The sequence below is a fragment of the Peromyscus leucopus genome, chromosome X (assembly GCF_004664715.2).
Source record: "Peromyscus leucopus breed LL Stock chromosome X, UCI_PerLeu_2.1, whole genome shotgun sequence".
Classification (NCBI taxonomy): Eukaryota; Metazoa; Chordata; class Mammalia; order Rodentia; family Cricetidae; genus Peromyscus; species Peromyscus leucopus.
Window position 1 is genome coordinate 108,963,123 of NC_051083.1, and position 17,281 is coordinate 108,980,403.

Sequence of the window (17,281 nt, forward strand, 5' to 3'; positions counted from 1 at the left end):
TATAAATTGTGTCATATCAATCAATGCAGTGTTGTTTACATGGTCATATATTCAGCAGAAACTGACTAGAAAGCATCATTTTTCTCCTTTGGTGTTGCAAGGATAGATCTTGTGGGATGAATTTCAAAGAAATGCCACTCGTCCCACCAAGGCCAGCTTTTCGCAAAACTGTAAAAATGCTATAGCTGCCTTTAGTATATTTCAGTTCTTTTTCCTTACCACTTTTCTTTGTTCCTGGTGTTCTATTTTGATGTCCAACTTGGAAGAATTCACTGTTGAACTTCTCAATAAATTTTATCCTCAGTCAGATGGCTACTAAAAATGTTAGGTTTTTACTTGATCCTGATGCTAGAGAAATAATAGTTAAGAAATATCTCTAACCTTTTAGTGTTCTGAGAAACTGCTTACTATAACCACACACACACACACACACACACACACACACACACACACACACACATACATACACACAGACACACAGACACACACACACACACACACACACACACACCACAAACACATCACACCCCTCCTCCTTATACAGCATGTGAGGTAAAACCCTCTGTCTATTCCTTCTCATAAGATATGCCCATGAAAATAACAGTAGTATGTTTCCCTCTAAGACCCATGGCCTTATTCTTAGCTACATTCTACATACTTATCTTTATGCCCACATGTAATTGTAGCTCTCACTTCTAATCAAAGAATTTTCTCTTTGCAGGAGATGAAGAGCATTACAGAAATTCACACATGGTCAACATGCAGAGAACATTTGACTTTGGAGTGTCCAGCAACAACTGATACATCTACACCATAATCTAAGGCTCAGGGAACATTACAGAAGAAGGTGTAGACAGATTTTAAGAGCCAGATCATCAGGAAGTCTGCTGTGAGACTGTGCTTTCTAACTATGACAGGGAAGCTATGTCTATGAATTCTGAACAAAATGACTGCTTAAACAAACCTCAACAATATCGACACCATTTAACAGTTCAGTTTAGTTGGGGGAAATATCAAGGGCCTACCAGTAGATGAAGAGCTAAAAGCAATTAACAACCAAGGATGTACCACCTGATTGGTTATCTAACACCAAGTGGCCAACTCTAGAAATATACATGCATGTACCACTGAACAGAATCAGTATATTCATATGTTGATTCATTTATATGTATATGTAACAACAAAGATTAAATAAGAGAAGGCTGTGAATTTGGCAGCAGGCTTGAGTTGGTAGGAATGGGCATTGTGGGAGTGGGTAGAATGAGGGGGCAAATGATGTAATATATTTTAATTAAATATAGAAGTGAAGATTTGCCTGTGAGTCTCTTGTTCACCTGAGAAAAGACCTTTCCTCTATTGTCTGACTACTGAAAGAGCATATTCAAGGCATCCATTTTCTGTTCATTGTTCATGAATAAATAGCTGAGATTAAAATAGTTTGTTCATTTGAAAAAAGGCAGTCATAGTCACAAATGTTCCCTGTACTGCTGACTGAGTGACCGAGTCTTCCCTGGGTTGCAAATCAATTCCTCCATGTAAATCATCCCACATGTAACTTTTCCATTTCCTGTAAAAGTCTAAGGAAAAATCTCACTGTGATTTAGCCTGAGTACAATTCATTTCTTTAGTTGTGCTGTTCTTTGTCTTTGATACTTTCATGCTGAGAAGGTCTTCAGCAATTCAAATGTTTATTTTTGTGTTATGTTGTTACAACATAACACAAGAAAACATGGAATATGGAATTAAGTATCCTTGGTTCCAGTACCAGTTCTCTTCTGTCATCTCCATCTTTCACACCCTCATTTTCTCCACCTTTAAATAACAATGTTTAATTTTATCTTCTTTAAGATTTGAAAACTATGTATCAGAGTTATTGCTAGTTTTATTTGTGGATGTTACATACCAAGGTCTAAGTGTAAGCACTTTATTTGTTCTTATCTCCTCTGCTTTGTTTAACCTAGTTGTTTCATAATGTTTCTAGTTAAATGGTAAAAGTTAAGACTAATTAGTAAGGTTTTAATGTAGTTAGTATCTGTTCAAATACAATTCTTTCAATTGTAGGTTGTATATATTGAACGATTGCAATTTAGGTATTTGGTAGATAATCTGATAGATTCTAGTTTGTTTTTGAGATATGCCACAAGTCCTAGCATATTCTTAGAAATCTTACCACACTAAATGTGGGTGACGAGTTCCCCTTTTTCATTCAGCTTACCAAGTGGTAAAAACTCCTATCTCTTGATGAAACATACAGACAAATACAACTATGAAATGGATTCTACTAGAATTCAATTAAAAAAAAACAAATATTTTATTTATCCATGATCTTTTACAATGGTGTTAATTTTAAAACAATAGGTGATAAATTGGAAGTAAATGGAGTCTAAATGTTAAGTAAAGTAAACACTATTTCCAAGAAGAAAAGTTAATACCAGTTGGAAAACAGGATCTGTAGTACTTACTAAAGTGTTAAAGAAATTATATAGCCTCAAGTATTTTCCCACATTTTGACCCAACAAATATTACAGCTAGTTTAAATAATGTTCTAGGAACTGTGATACACATACATTCTATTCCTAATCCGACTTAGTTCTCACTAAAACAAATGAGAGATTCGATTCATTATCATCCTTATCCTTAATTCAGGTTTCAGTTCCTTGAGTTTGGAGCACCAATGTACAATACAAAGCTGGTCTATCTGCTTAGAGAGCCCAGGTTCTTAACTGAAGTTCTATAATGTTTGATATTCTTGAAGATTAAGGGGGCTAATGTAAAAACAATGATTTAGTTAGTTTCATACATTAGAGCATACAAAATTAATACAAGCTTCTAGAACTGTATTCTTGAAGGAATCATTTGATCATTTGAAAATATCCTTATACTTTATTATTTCTTCTGTGTGGTTCCATTTCATATAGATGTAGCATTAAAAAAGGAACTATGATTTTGCTTATAATATACATCAAAAATATAACAATCCATGATATTAGGTTATAGTTAAGGCTGCCGTAAAGTTACTTGAAACTCGCAACTTGGTATTCATGGCATCAGCTGTCCTGACTCCTGAGATTTATTGTTATATGCATAGATTAAGGGATTTCTTAGCCCTCAACAGAGATGCTTCTATTTGCAGTAGATAATGATTAACAGTGAGACCCACAACTGGTCAAGGTACAGGGGATTAGAAATTACAGAATGTTCAGCACTAAATGGGGCATCTATATTACATCGCCTCCTCCAGGGCTCAGGGATCATTGCAGAAGAGGGGATGGAAAGAGTAGAAGAGCCAGAGGCAGTGGATGATTACATGGAACCTGTTTTCCAGACACAACAGGGCAGCTGCACATATGAACTCATGGCAGTTGTGACAACACACAAGACCAGTACAAGCTCCAGTCAGACTAAATCCCAAAATGAAAGGGAAAGCAGGGATCAAGTTCTATCCCTAGCTGAGCAGCTATTGGCAAATGATACTTGTTGAAAGTCAAATTTCTTTAAGAGTGTAGGCTGTTAAGTTGACCATGTTCCAGCAGAAGATCATACATCCATGAATATATGGGCTGCACTAAGTGGAACTCTATGAGTGCTAACAATAAGGACAGAAAATTGGGTGGCAGAGAAGGGGGTGGATCTGGGAGGAAATGGGGGTGGGTGGGTGAAAATGATCAAGACGCATTTACAAAATTCTCAAAGAACTAGTAAAAAAGTCCATAAAAACTTTTCTTTTCCTTCTTATATTTAGTGAATTTTAAGTTAGCATACAAAGTAATGGATTTTATTGTTATATGTATGTATCTATCTAACTATATATATTATAGACTTTTGTTCTAATTTATCTTTCTCTCTCATTGCACCCTCCACTCCTTGCTTTTGCTGCTCTGTTTCTTCTCTTTAAATAGCTTCAAATAGCTTCACTTCTGCATTTATGATATATGAATACATAATTACATTTCTTTTAACATAATATTTTTAGGAATTCTTTGACAGTTTAATATATTTTTATCATACTCACTTCCCTCCTCCATTATCCTCCCATATCTATCCTCCATACATTCACCTTCCCACAAATGCAACTTTATGAGTTTTTCTTTATTTTCATCCAGTCCAATGTGTGCTGCCCTATCACCTTTAGGGGTGGGGCCAGTCCTGGAATATGGTTGACCTACAAGAGGTCACATATAATCATATTTCTTATTAAATTATTAAATTGAAATAATTTTCCAAGTTTGTTTTTATAATTGAACAGAAATATAAAACAATTTTCAATGGGTTCATTTCAATGGGAATTTTTTTTTTAAGATGCTGACACAGTAAGATGCTGCAAAAAAAAGTTAAGATAATAGGTTCTGGGATCAGTCATGATGCCTGTTTACCTCTTAAAATGGGAAGCATAATGGTACATTCATGATTTAATCCATGGAAAGTATCTGGAACAGTCTTGGATATAGAATAATTAGTAAGTTTTAGACTGCGTTTTCAACTTATTTTCTGGACAGGAGTGAGGAGACATTTGAATTCAAATCCAAAATTGAATATAAACTTATGACAACCATGTGCTCATCTTTTGCTGTCCTGCATTTTGCATTTTCTTTAAACAGGTGCTTCTGATGTTCACCATGAATGACAGACAAGAAAGTCCTTAGGAAGATAATGCCAGATGGTGGCTTTTATGTCTTCAGATGTGAAGGAATCAAATAAGAAGAAAGAAAAAAGGAAAAGTAGATAAAAGAGAGTGTCTAGTCTAGTCCTTTCCTTTTCCACTTCTGACCCTATCCCTTCAGCCCTACCCCCTTGCAACAGTAACAGTGAAACTTCCAGGAATGGTCAATCCTGAATAGATTAAGTGTTCTGAAATGAGATGCAAATCAAAGTCACTGTGGATTGAAAGTTATAACAAAAGTCTTATCTTTTCTTAACCACAAGTATTCACTTTTACTGAAGCATAGGGCAAAGCAAAGTTATTGTTCCAAAAGCAGACAAAAAAAACCCTCATAAACACCCATCCAAATCTATGAAACAGACATGCAGAGACTACTAACTCAAAAAAAGTGTAAAACAAATTGATTCTGTATTTAGAACTAATGAAGCAAAATAAAACTTATCACCTCTATAAAATTGTGACTTTCTTAGGGGTAAATGTTTGCTTAATTTATTTATTTGCTTAATTTTATCTTATAAAAATAGAGGACAGTTTTGTTCTCAATTTCTACTTTAAAATTGGACGTACTAAAAATTTACATAGCACAAATACGTCTGTACTTAAACCTATTTCAAGTGAAGTCATAACACCAAGTTCTAGTTATTTTTCTTTGCTTATTAAGACTAAAGTCTTAGAAGTTAGGAGTACTAGTATTGTGGCATTTATTTAAATATGTCTCCTAGTTCATGTCCATGTTGGTTACTTTGAACAATTCAGGACTTGGGGTAATTTTCTTTCAACTAGGAAGAATTCATGTTTCCCAACTAGAAAATAATTCATGTTTTCCCATTTTGTTATAAACATTCACCTTTACATGAGGCAGAAACTGTCTTTACTTATAAACAGAAGAAATTTCTATATACCCTTTGTAAAATGTTATATATAAATAAATGCTGGGCTAGGACATAAGGGAACTTAATCAAAATCCCGTGTTGCTTCAGGGTAGTTATATGTGCAATGAAATTTTTTATTGTATTGAAAGTTCCATTCTATAAATATTTATTTATTTTCAAAATTGTCAACATATTTGAAAAGTTTAATTGGTTTATACTCAAAGCACTGGCAAAAAAGAGATTTTGCTTCACAAGACACTGGCATGGACTTATTCTGTTCACGTAGTAGAGTTCTCTCAAGTGATAATGAAATTTAATGTGAAGTGAAGCTATTCCCAGATATGGTCCTAATAACTTAATTAGGAAAAATTAATCAAGAATCCATCAATCATTTTGGTCACTGTACCTTTTTTCTCTGATTTGTCAGAAACTTTTCCTCCAATGGGAGAGTAAGTAGTATCCATGGACTCGGTCCCTGTGTTCCCATTGCTAATTCCATTCGCATAGATCTGTCCAACTGGTTGCAACTGCCACGTCAGGCCAAACAAGTGTACTGCTGCAAGAAAACAAGGGTATATTAACTTATTCTGACTCATTTAGAAGGCTGCTAAACCAGCTAGCCTTTTGTACCTGAAAATGTCATAATTAGTGGTCTTTTAAGTAAGCCAATGGACTAGGAGTTTTATATCTATATCAGCAGATATAGCTCTTTTCTCAAGTAGCTGGTGTTAAAACACTGAGATGAAAGCTATTCAAGAGATAGTTTAAGAAATTGGAGAATTAGTTGACCAATTACAATGGGATTGTTCTTGGCTCCTCAGGGTTGTGATCTCATATGTTTCCATTTTTCCATAGTCATGTAACGCTAGTTTGCATATGGAAACCCCTACAGAATAATGTGAATAAGAAATTATTAACCCAGGAGAACTTTGTTATGACTGATCCAATTCAATTCAACAAATATTTACTGACTGCCTAGTGTTCATAGGCCCTTCATAACTGCTACAGGTGTTAAAACCTAGATGCCTGTTAGCGTAGAATTTTATAGTATTACAAATGTAAAATAGCAATAATACTATGTAGAAGCATTGACATAATGTAAGTTTAATTTTATATCAGAAGACTAAGAGATATTTGCTAATATCATTGTGCAAGAATATGATCCCACATCAATTTGGATTAAAATATTAAAATATGAGTTTTGTGCAAGGTAATGTCGCATTATTTATAAAAGTAAGAAATGAACATAACAAAACCTTAAATTTTGACTTTTCCTTTGGTTCAATAATTTAGTTTGTAAGAAATGATTATGAATGTACTTAAGATTGTCCAAGATAATATCTGAAAAATATTCAAAAGTTAAAATCAATCTAAATATTTATGTGTGTAATTACCTGGTGATGTATTAATAACACAAAATTATATAGTTATTAAAATCACATTGAAGATGTCATACAGCAACCTAGGAAATATTCATGAATTATCAAATGAAAATACCAGGCTTCCCAAAAGTATTAATTATATAATCTGAATTGTGTGAATGTTGTGACTGTATGCAAGCATTCATATCTTAGAGAAAGAATGTGTGGAAGCAACATGTTAATGGTTTGGAAGCTTATGGAGGATTTTAATTTCCTTTTTATGATTTCTATATTTTCTATTTTAAAATAAACGGATTAAAGAAAAAATAAGCTATCTTTGGCTAGATATATCTTATAAAGAATGGTTTTTACAAAGGAATTACTATTGGAAATAGATGTTTAGATTTGTGTAGTGCTTTGAAGGGTGACAGAGATAAGCAAGGATGAGGGGAGGCCTGGACAAAGTATTACTTCGTAATGTACAGAATTTGTTTGAAGCAAAGGAAATTGTTTGGGTTCATTGGAAGTTAGCTATGGTTGGTAATGGATGGTAAATACAGAATGGTAGCATTAAGGCTGTATTTTAGAAAACTTTGGGTGCCACTTTTAAATATTTGCATTCAATTTATTAAGCAACAGAAACATTATTATTTCCTTAACAGATGACATAGTCAGTATTCTTTAGGGAGTTAAATTAGATAGAAAATTGGATTATTGGGTGTTTTTAGGGAAGTAAATGTTATCATCAAAATACATTTCTCAAAAAGATAAATCTAATAACAGTGCAAAAAATGGATTGAAACCATAAAACATGTATCAAAGAAACAAATGGTGTGAACTTGTAATAATGTTGATGATAAATAGTTTCTCAATTAAGATAGTGTCATAAGAGTGTCTAAATTATTTCCAGTGAGAAGTCAATAGAGGTTTCACAAGAAGAAATTGTAGGGTGGTGGTAGCACACTCCTTTAATCCCAGCACACTGTAGGTGGAACTCTGTGAATTAGAGGCCAACCTGGTCTACAGAGTGAGTTCTAGGACAACCAAGGCTACACAGAGAAACCCTGTCTCAAAAGACCAAAAAGAAAAAAAAAAAGATGACAATAAAATAATAAAGAAGAAGAAATTGTTGATTTAGCAACAACTCGTATACTGAAGGCTAAGGAAAGATTGTTGCAGAGGGAGCAGAAAGACTCTAAGGGCCAGAGGACCAAGGAGTTTGCTGTGAGATTGTACTCTCATAATATCATGCATGTACATTGGTGCAATAAGAGATCACAGACAAATAGATGGACTAATTCTAAGATTAATTCAAAGTGGTTACAATTTAGAGGTGCAATAACTGAAAGAATGGTGGACGTATTAAAATATTTAGGGGATTCTTTACTTAGCTTACAAGCAGTTGGAGCTGGATCTGTATTCTATAGATGACTGATTGAACAGATGGTCTGAGGTGAGATTGGAGGAATTAAATGAATCCTTCTCTAGAGACATGGGTTTCCAGGGACTGATGTGGCATCTAGATATAATGCTTACTGCAAGAGGTTTAAAATTATGAAGGAATATTAAAGCTGTAACAAGATTGTAAAAACATGCATGCACAGAGTCAACAATTGAAGTTATGAGAGAGAATGAGGCCACTGAAGAGAGAGACTGTTAAAATAGTGCCTGGGGCAGAATCTGTTTTCTCAAATACTATCAAAAGGCAAGAAAGACTTAATTCTCTCCCTTTCTCTCTCTCTCTCTCTCTCTCTCTCTCTCTCTCTCTCTCTCTCTCTCTCTCTCTCTCTCTCTCTCTCACACACACACACACACATATGATATATACATATATCATAGGAGATGGTGGCTGAAAAGAGAGACACTAGCCAAAGTGCCCATTTAAAAACCGTCTGTCTACTTTTAGTTGGAGCTACAGAGATTTCTAACATCTTATTTCTAATTTATCTTTAAAAGTTTTAAGCATTTAATTCGTTTTCCCCCTTTCTTTGGGTTAAAACCAGTGTAGCTCGATGATTTTCTCTTGCAATTAATGGAAACCACTGAAACCAAAGGACAATAGTTTTGAGGAATATATGGTATATTAAAAACACTGTATTAGTGCCATTGCTGAGATTTCTAGCTAAAGGAAGCGAAATTTGGTTACTATTATTGTCCTAGTTCAAGGTATTTATCAGTATCTTAGAAAGTTTGTTGTGTTCAGGCTCCCAAAATAATTTTAATATTATTGATATTACAAATCACATTGAAACTTGTTTCACTTCCTTGGTTCAATTATTTTTTTTTGTGAAATTAGATTGACCATTTATAACAGAAGGCATAATGAGTGTCATTTTGAAGATCAAGAGAGCTATTTTATGTACTTTATTTAAGTTCAACCAGTTTCCTGAGGGCATGAGAAAATGAGAAAAAATGTATGTGATGAGACCGTCATTTTAAAATATGTAAGGAGGGATTTATCTTTTACTGTCAGAAGAAATAGGAAGATACAGAGGTAAGGGCACATTTAATAGAACATTCTGTGACAGCAATGAAGTTTTATAATTTTTATGTATATTATATGTTTCCCAGGGAGCAAGCTGATTAGAACACATATTTGTGTAAATATATAATGAGAGCTAATTACTTGCTACCGATCAAGGGTACCATGGCAAGGTGACTGACCTTTTCTCTCTTCCAAATTGAATTCCTATATGCTGAGTTATGAAAGGAATCCAAACAGTGCGTTTATGTGAAGAATAGACTGTGCTCTCTAAAGAATTCCAGAATTTTATTAGAAACAATCATAGCTTGCCCATATTAAAGCAATCAATAAATGTACGTTGACTTGTGCTATATATCAATATACCGTTAGAAAGATTTGGTAGTAGTTTACATGTAGAGATTATCTTTTGATTAAAGAAATATTTTCAAAATATGTGCCAAGTACACTGAGAATGTTGGGGATACAGACAGAAAATGGATGGAATTGAATATCATGATATTAAGTGATGTCACCTACACTCAGAATTGAAAGAGTTCATGTTTTTTCTTATATATGGATTTCAGGCTTTAGCCCATGCATGTGCATATGTGCACACATACATAGACTCATACATACACACACACATATACACACACACACACTCACACACATACAGCTAATATGGACACTAGACATAAACAATTCATATAGTCTAATCAGTATGTACTAGCTGACTGACATCTTTAGAAAGAAGATGAATTAAATCCCTTTTGACTCCCTTAAACCCAGGCATTGTCATTTGAATCAACTATATAGAATAAGGCAATGAATAAACAGCAATTTTAAGTTATATTCATATGTTAATTCAATAACTCTTTTGTTCAAGGAAGTTTTTTTTTTTTATTTTAGTGTCCAGAATTTAAGTGATGGGTTAATATAGACCAGGGAAAATATATGGTATAATATAAGTTATAAAGTTGAATTTTTATGGAAACGAAGCACAGATGAGATATTTTTAGGAAGTTATAAGTTCTGTGAGGAAAGATATAGGTAAAGGTGTGGACAGTTAATATTTTCAATGTTACAGGATCCAGAATCACCTAAGAGACAAGATAATGACTGTGAGGAATTACTTTCTAAATTAGCCCCAAGGTATACTTGAAGGGATTAACTAGATTAGGTTAATTGAGGTAAGGAGACACAGTTTAACTATGGCTGACATCATTACAAGTTCTGAATTAAAAAAAAAAGAACAAAATCTGAGACCTAATATTCATGTCCCTTTGCTTCCTTACTGCAGATGCAATGTGGCTGGCCTCCCACTTTTGCTACTCTGTCACCATTTAACAGTCAACATTTCTACCTTATATTGTTTCTACCAGTTTGTTTTATCATAGCAATAGGAAAAGCAACTAATGTAGGGCAGTCAGAAAAGGCCTCTCAGAGGAAGGTACATTTGAATAAGATGGACCAGATAAAGTATACTGAATATCTAGAGCAGTGGTTCTCAACCTGTGGGTCATGACCCCCATGCGGTTGCATATCAAATATCCTGCATACCAGATATTTGCATTGTGATTAACAACAGTAGCAAAATTAAAGTTCTGAAGTAGCAATGAAATGATTTTATGTTTGGGGGTCACCATAACATGAAGTACTGTATTAAAGTGTCTCAAATTTAGGAAGGTTGAGAATCACCTATGTAGTACAAATCCTTCCAGATAGATAGAGTAGAAGTATAAAAATCTTTGAAGGATTACACGGAGCCTGCGAGGAGCATTAAGTAGCTAAATGTAAGGCCAGTCGGGAAGAGTGGTAGAAAAATTCATGCACATAATTACGGGTCCCATAATCCTGTTATCTCAGTAGTCTAATCCACTTCGCAGCTGGTCATCAATAAACAAGAAGTGAAGAGAAACTGATAACATTTGAATTTTACAAGTAGTACTCCAAATGAGTTAAAGTAGATATGAATATAGTACTTGATTCAAAGCAAGATTAGCATGGTAATTCCTAATGATGTATACATAAATGTATATACTCAGGGAAGGGACAGACACTATCCAGCTTAATGTAGGGTACCAGTTTCTTTGTATTTTACTGAAATCCACTGACTAGACAGAATGTGTATGCCAATTCAGATCGCCTTAGAGTAATGTCTTTTCACCAGATTAAGAATGACAGTTCCTAATGGTCCTTTAACAAATGTTCTCTGCTGCTCAGCGCTATACAATTTGTAATTATTAGACTTCTATAATCCAATTGTAAAGAGGTATGCCCTGAAATCACAAGCTCATTACAAAGTGAAGGTAACAAGTGGAACATCATGCTATTTCTTGTTGGTAAATGCAGTCTATTGGACAGCACAAGCCTAAGCTATTCAGGTTGTATATCCCATATCTAAGTTTAAAACATTCCTGTAATCTTGAATCTCAAGAGGGCTGACTCCATAAGCAGAAATTCTTTTTACCTTGCGTAATTCTATAGAATGTTCCAAGTTGCTGCATATATATTTTTGCAATGTCTGTTAGGATATTGGGTTTTGTCTCCCTTAAGTGAGCCTGGTAGTATCTAGTAACATAAACAACAATGCTCCCTCATTCTACTACTCCTTTTCAAGAGATGCATACTTATTTACAATGATCACACTACAGAAATATTCTAGAAAGAGATGTGAGAAATGCAAACTGGATAAGTTAGGTTTGTGTTGTCCAATAGGGTAGCCACTTGCTGTATGCATTTATTGAGCACTTAAAATTTGACTAGTCAAGGTCAAAGGCAATATGAAAGAGAATGTAAAACACCACATTAATAATCATATATCAATTACATATTGAAATAATAGTTTGGATATATTTAGATCCAGTAGTAATTTTATTAAAATTTATTTTACTTATTTCTTCTTATGTTTTAAATATGGCCACCATAAAATCCTAAATCACATATGCATTTCACATTATATTTCTGTTTAACAGTGGGAACATCTACGATCTAGAATAGTTTACAAAGATATGTTTCTTTTTAGCACTATATCATTGAGTCCACCAAAGTATTTTGAAAATATATGTTGACATATTTGCCTTAAAGGGTAGTAATTGTGTCACCATCATTTTTTCTGTTTCTGGTTCCCAATTCAGCACTCAGTTGTTAGCATGCATTCCATTATTGTATTATGAAATACAATAATAACTGGAATGGCAAGATATGGCCAAGTGTGAAATAGTGAAGTGAATTATAGGGGTCACCAGACACAACTGGGAAATCCACATTTCCTCACATCCCAAAGCTCAGGAACCATTATGGAAGACTGTAAGAGTCAGAGGTCAGAGGTCAGGGATGCCCCTTCCTTCTGGAGTATGCAGAAGGTGTGGTAAGGGAAAACACTGGACCAACGAATGTAGATCAACAAAGGACAGACAGGGTAATCCTTTGCCTCAGTCTTCGGGAAACTCCCAGAGGGGAGGGGCATTCTGTTGCCATTGTTCCTTGAAGAAACATTTTTTTCTAGGAATGACCTGTCTACAGCTTCTGGCACCTGGGACTGCCCACACAAGAGCTATACAAGATCAAGCTAGGCAAGATTCTACCATGAAGGAAAGAGCAGTTTACAAGTTTACTTAAAAAAGGAGCGTGGGACAATTGATGGCTTCCTGGGGATGGAGAATCAAATTTCTTTAAGGATACTGCCATTGGTAGGTTGACTACATTATGATGGATGGTTCTTCATTCATAAATAGTCAGGAAGTACAAGACTGACTTGATCAATTATAAAAAAAGATAGGAATTTGTACATTAGGGAGGTGGGGGTAGGTCTGACCAGAATTGGAATAGGTGTGGGAGTGAGTAAACAAAACACATTATATAAAATTCTCAAATAATTAATAAAACCTTATATGTAAAAACAAAAACCAAGTAATTCTGAAGCAGGTGAAAAAATTAAAAGGAAAAATCAATATAGTAAAGTGATTTTTGAATACAACTTTGATATCTCCCACAAACCAAACTTTCTAATAATTCTTGATCAAGGAATTCTACATCTAAGAGTCTATAATAACAAATTGAGCATATATGTGCATAAAGAAGATATATATGAAAATTCACTATAGCTTTGTAAATAAAGTGACTTTAGTTTTGATTAAAATACAATTATATAATTTCTCCATTTTCTTCCCTCCATTCAGTCCCTGCCATACCCATGCCCTCTAGCTTCCTCATGAATTTATGGCCTCTTTTCTCTTTGCTACTGTTACATTTACATAAATCATAAATATATAAATACAACTTGGCCAGTCTGTTTGGTTTTACTTGTATGCATTTGATTTTAGGGCTATCCAATTAGTATTAGATAACTGACTGGGAGTTCATGTTGTGAAATATTGCTTTAAATATGTAAAGATGTGTTACGTTTGTTTATGCTGCATTTGTTTAATTATGTAAAGGTGTGCTGCTTTTGTTTATGCTATATTTGTTTCATTATGTAAAGATGTGTTACTGTTTCACCTTGCCTGCCTAAGGCACCTGGTTGGCCTAATAAAAAGCTGAAGAGCCAATAGCTAAGCAGTAGAGGGATAGGCAGGGCTGGCAGACCGAGAGAATAAATAGGAGGAGAAATTTAGGCTCTATAGAAGAAAATGAGGAAGAAAGAGAACGAGATGCCTGGGGCCAGCCAGGTAGTGAAAGTAGGGCATACAGAATGAAAGCAAGATAAAAACCCTTGAGAAAAACAGATGATGAGTAGTTTAGAGTGGAGGTATCTTTGTGGATTTCTAGAGACCTCTCTAGCACTCTGCTTCTTCCTATTCCCCGGGAGTCTTCATTCATCATGGTATCCCTCTCTCCATTCTCCCACACTGCTCCTGATCCAGCTGGGATCTCCCTCTCCCCTAAGCTCTCTTTCCCCAGACCCTTGCCCTCCATTACTACTCCCACCCCCAGTTTGCTCACGTAGATCTCATCATCTATTTCTCTGTCAAATTGGGCGATCCCTGTGTCTTTCTCAGAGTCATCTTTACTAGGTAGCCTCCCTGGAGTTGTGAGTTGCAGTCTGGTACATCTAGTATCCACTTATGAGTGAGTACTTACCATGTTTGTCTTTCTGAGTCTGGGTTACCTCACTCAGGATGATTTTTTCTAGTTCCATCCATTTGCCCACAAACGTCATGATGCCATTGCTTTTCTCTGCTGAGTAGTACTCCATTGTGTATATGTACCACATTTTATTTATCCATTCTTCAGTTGAAGGGCATCTAGGTTGTTTCCGGGTTCTGGCTATTACAAATAATGCTGCTATAAACATAGTTGAGCATGTGCCCTTGTGGTATGATTTAGCATTCCTTGGGTATATGCCCAAGAGTGGAATAGCTGGGTCTTGAGGGAGGTTGATTCCCAATTCTCTAAGAAAGCACCATATTGATTTCCAAAGTGGCTGTACAAGCTTGCATTCCCATCAACAGTGGAGGAGAGTTCCCCTTGTTCCACATCCTCTCCAACATAAGCTGTCTTCAGTGTTTTTGATCTTAGCCATTCTGATGGGTATAAGATGGTATCTCCGAGTCATTTTGATTTGCATTTCCCTGATGATTAAGTATGTTGATCAATTCCTTAAATGTCTTTCAGCCATTTGAGCTTCTGTTGAGAATTCTCTGTTTAGCTCTATAGCCCATTTTTTAATTGAACTGTTGGGTATTTTGATGTCTAATTTCTTGAGTTTCTTGAGATATGTTCTGGATATCAGCCCTCTGTTAGATGTGGGGTTGGTGAAGATCTTTTCCCATTCTGTAGGCTGTCACTTTGTCTTATTGACCATGTCCTCTGACCTGCTCCAGTGATTGGATGGCCGAACACCCTAGCTGTCATGATAGAACTCTCATCCAGTATCTGATGGAAGCTGATGCAGAGATCCACGGCCAAGCCCAAGGTAGAGCTCCAGGAGTCCAATTGGCACGAGAGAGGAGGGATTGTACAAGCAAGAGATGTTGAGACCATGGTTGGAAGGAGCACAGGGACAAATACTCAAACTAGTAGAAGCACATGAACTGTGAACCAATTGTGGAGGAACCCCCATGGAACTGGACCAGGCCCTCTGGATAAGTGATACAGTTGATTAGTAGAGCCAGGACATGTCCTTGGTAAATGGGCTGACTTTTTGGAGCCTGGGGCCTATGCTGGGACACTTTGCTCAGCCTTGGTGTAGGGAGGAGAGGACTAGACCTGCCTTGGCTGAGTCTGCCAGACTGGACTGACTCCCCAGGGGAGACCTTGCCTTGTGGGAGTGGGGGTGGATTGGGGAGGGAGTGCTGGGGGGGGGGAGAAGGGAGGATGGGGGAATCCGTGGCTGATATGTGAAATTAAGTTAATTATAAAATAAAAATACTATAAATATAGATGATGAGAAAAAGGTTAAATTAAGTTAAAAGAATTAGCAAGAGATGAGTTTAAGCTAAGGCTAAGCACTCATAACTGATAATAAGTCTCCGTGTCATGATTTGAGAGCTGGTTGGGGCCCAAAGAAAGCCTGATACAGGCTTATCCGTGGGGAAGATTAATTTCTGCAACTGTCAGCATTTTTTAGTTGTCTGTAGTTCTTGGTCTAGGGTTGAGGCCTCTTGAACTTTCCTTTGTCCATGTTTGCATGTCTTTTGGTATGTCTTTGTTCATGCCTTGTTTAAGCAAGCCGTATTTTCAAAGTATCATAGATGAATCATCCCTGTCATTTCTAGGAAACAAAATCTCACAGATCTACTGGTCCCCCAGTTCTTAACAATCTATCTACCTCCTTTTCTGTGATGTTCTCTGAGCCTTAGGTATAGGAATTGAGTTGAGGTATATCAACTAGGACTAGGAACTCCACAGTGAATTATTATCTGCAGTTTAACCAACTGTGCTTTTCTGTGATGGTTTCTTTCTGTTGCAAAAGAAGTTTCTTTTCCGAGAGTTGAGAGCTGCACTTAGAAGTTTTTAGAATGCAGTTAGAAATTCTACTGGTTTTGTAAATTGGTGGCAGTAGGTTCTATTCTAAGATCAATGACCTCACTAACCCCAAGTACCTGGCTAGGTTTCCTGTAGCAGGCATGGTTTCCCCCATGTTGAGTGGGCTATATGTCCAATTAGACAGCTGTTGGTTAAGGTCAAGATATGGGTACCATTATGATATCCTTAGGAATATCTTGCTGTACTGGTCATTGTTGTGGTTCATAGGTAACACAGATGGGTATGACTACTGGTTGCTTTTGGAATCTTGCAGAGCACCTTCTGGTTCTATTAAAGCTAGTTCTCAGGGAGGAGGCTTTCAGATCAAATCCAGCTTAGATTCTCTGAGTCCTGTGTCCAAAGTACATGATGTCTTCAGCAATATGTACATACCTTTAGCCTCTGGGAGGCACCTAAAGACAGGAGCATAGCCTATATTGTTTTGGGAGTCTCTTGTACTTCCTTATCCAACAACTTAAAAGGGGATTTCTCTCTCTCAGTGCTGGTGTTTTTAGTTTATAGCTCTTGGAGTGATCATTGTCAGCTCAAGTGGCATAACTTCATATAAACTATGTATGCACATGCATGCACGGACACTTATATGTATTATGTAAAATTTTATACAGATTTTTAAATACATAAAATTTAGAACCAACATAGCTATCTGCATGAAAGTGTGATGTACCCTTATTTTGGAATCAATCCTTTGTAAGCCCAATTTAACGATTACAATATACTTATTGTGATAATATATATAATTATATGTTAATTATATATATTTATTATTTATAATATCATATATATAATATGCACATTGCTTGCTGTCTAACAGTTTTGTGGTTTTGTTTGTGATATGTGTATAGTAATTGTATGCATGTGTGTATATGGGTATAGTCTCCAATGTGTACAAAAACAGCAACCAGAGGAGGGCATTATATATCCTGTACTATCAGTC

The 17,281-nt window shown here is 35.6% G+C and overlaps 1 protein-coding gene across 4 annotated transcripts in view; it reads right to left on the bottom strand.

Annotated features, from left to right (window-relative positions):
* Tenm1 (teneurin transmembrane protein 1) overlaps window positions 1–17,281 on the bottom strand; it is an 829,897-nt gene that overhangs the window by 276,089 nt on the left and 536,527 nt on the right. For 2 of the 4 annotated variants that reach the window (XM_028881636.2, XM_037199395.1), the window contains one exon: window positions 5,939–6,088. The exons of 1 other annotated variant lie outside the window; for it this stretch is intronic. In XM_028881636.2, coding sequence (XP_028737469.1) covers window positions 5,939–6,088 — 150 coding nt within the window. The remainder of the gene's footprint in view (window positions 1–5,938; window positions 6,089–17,281) is intronic. One more of the 4 variants, XM_028881638.2, reaches the window with a different exon arrangement.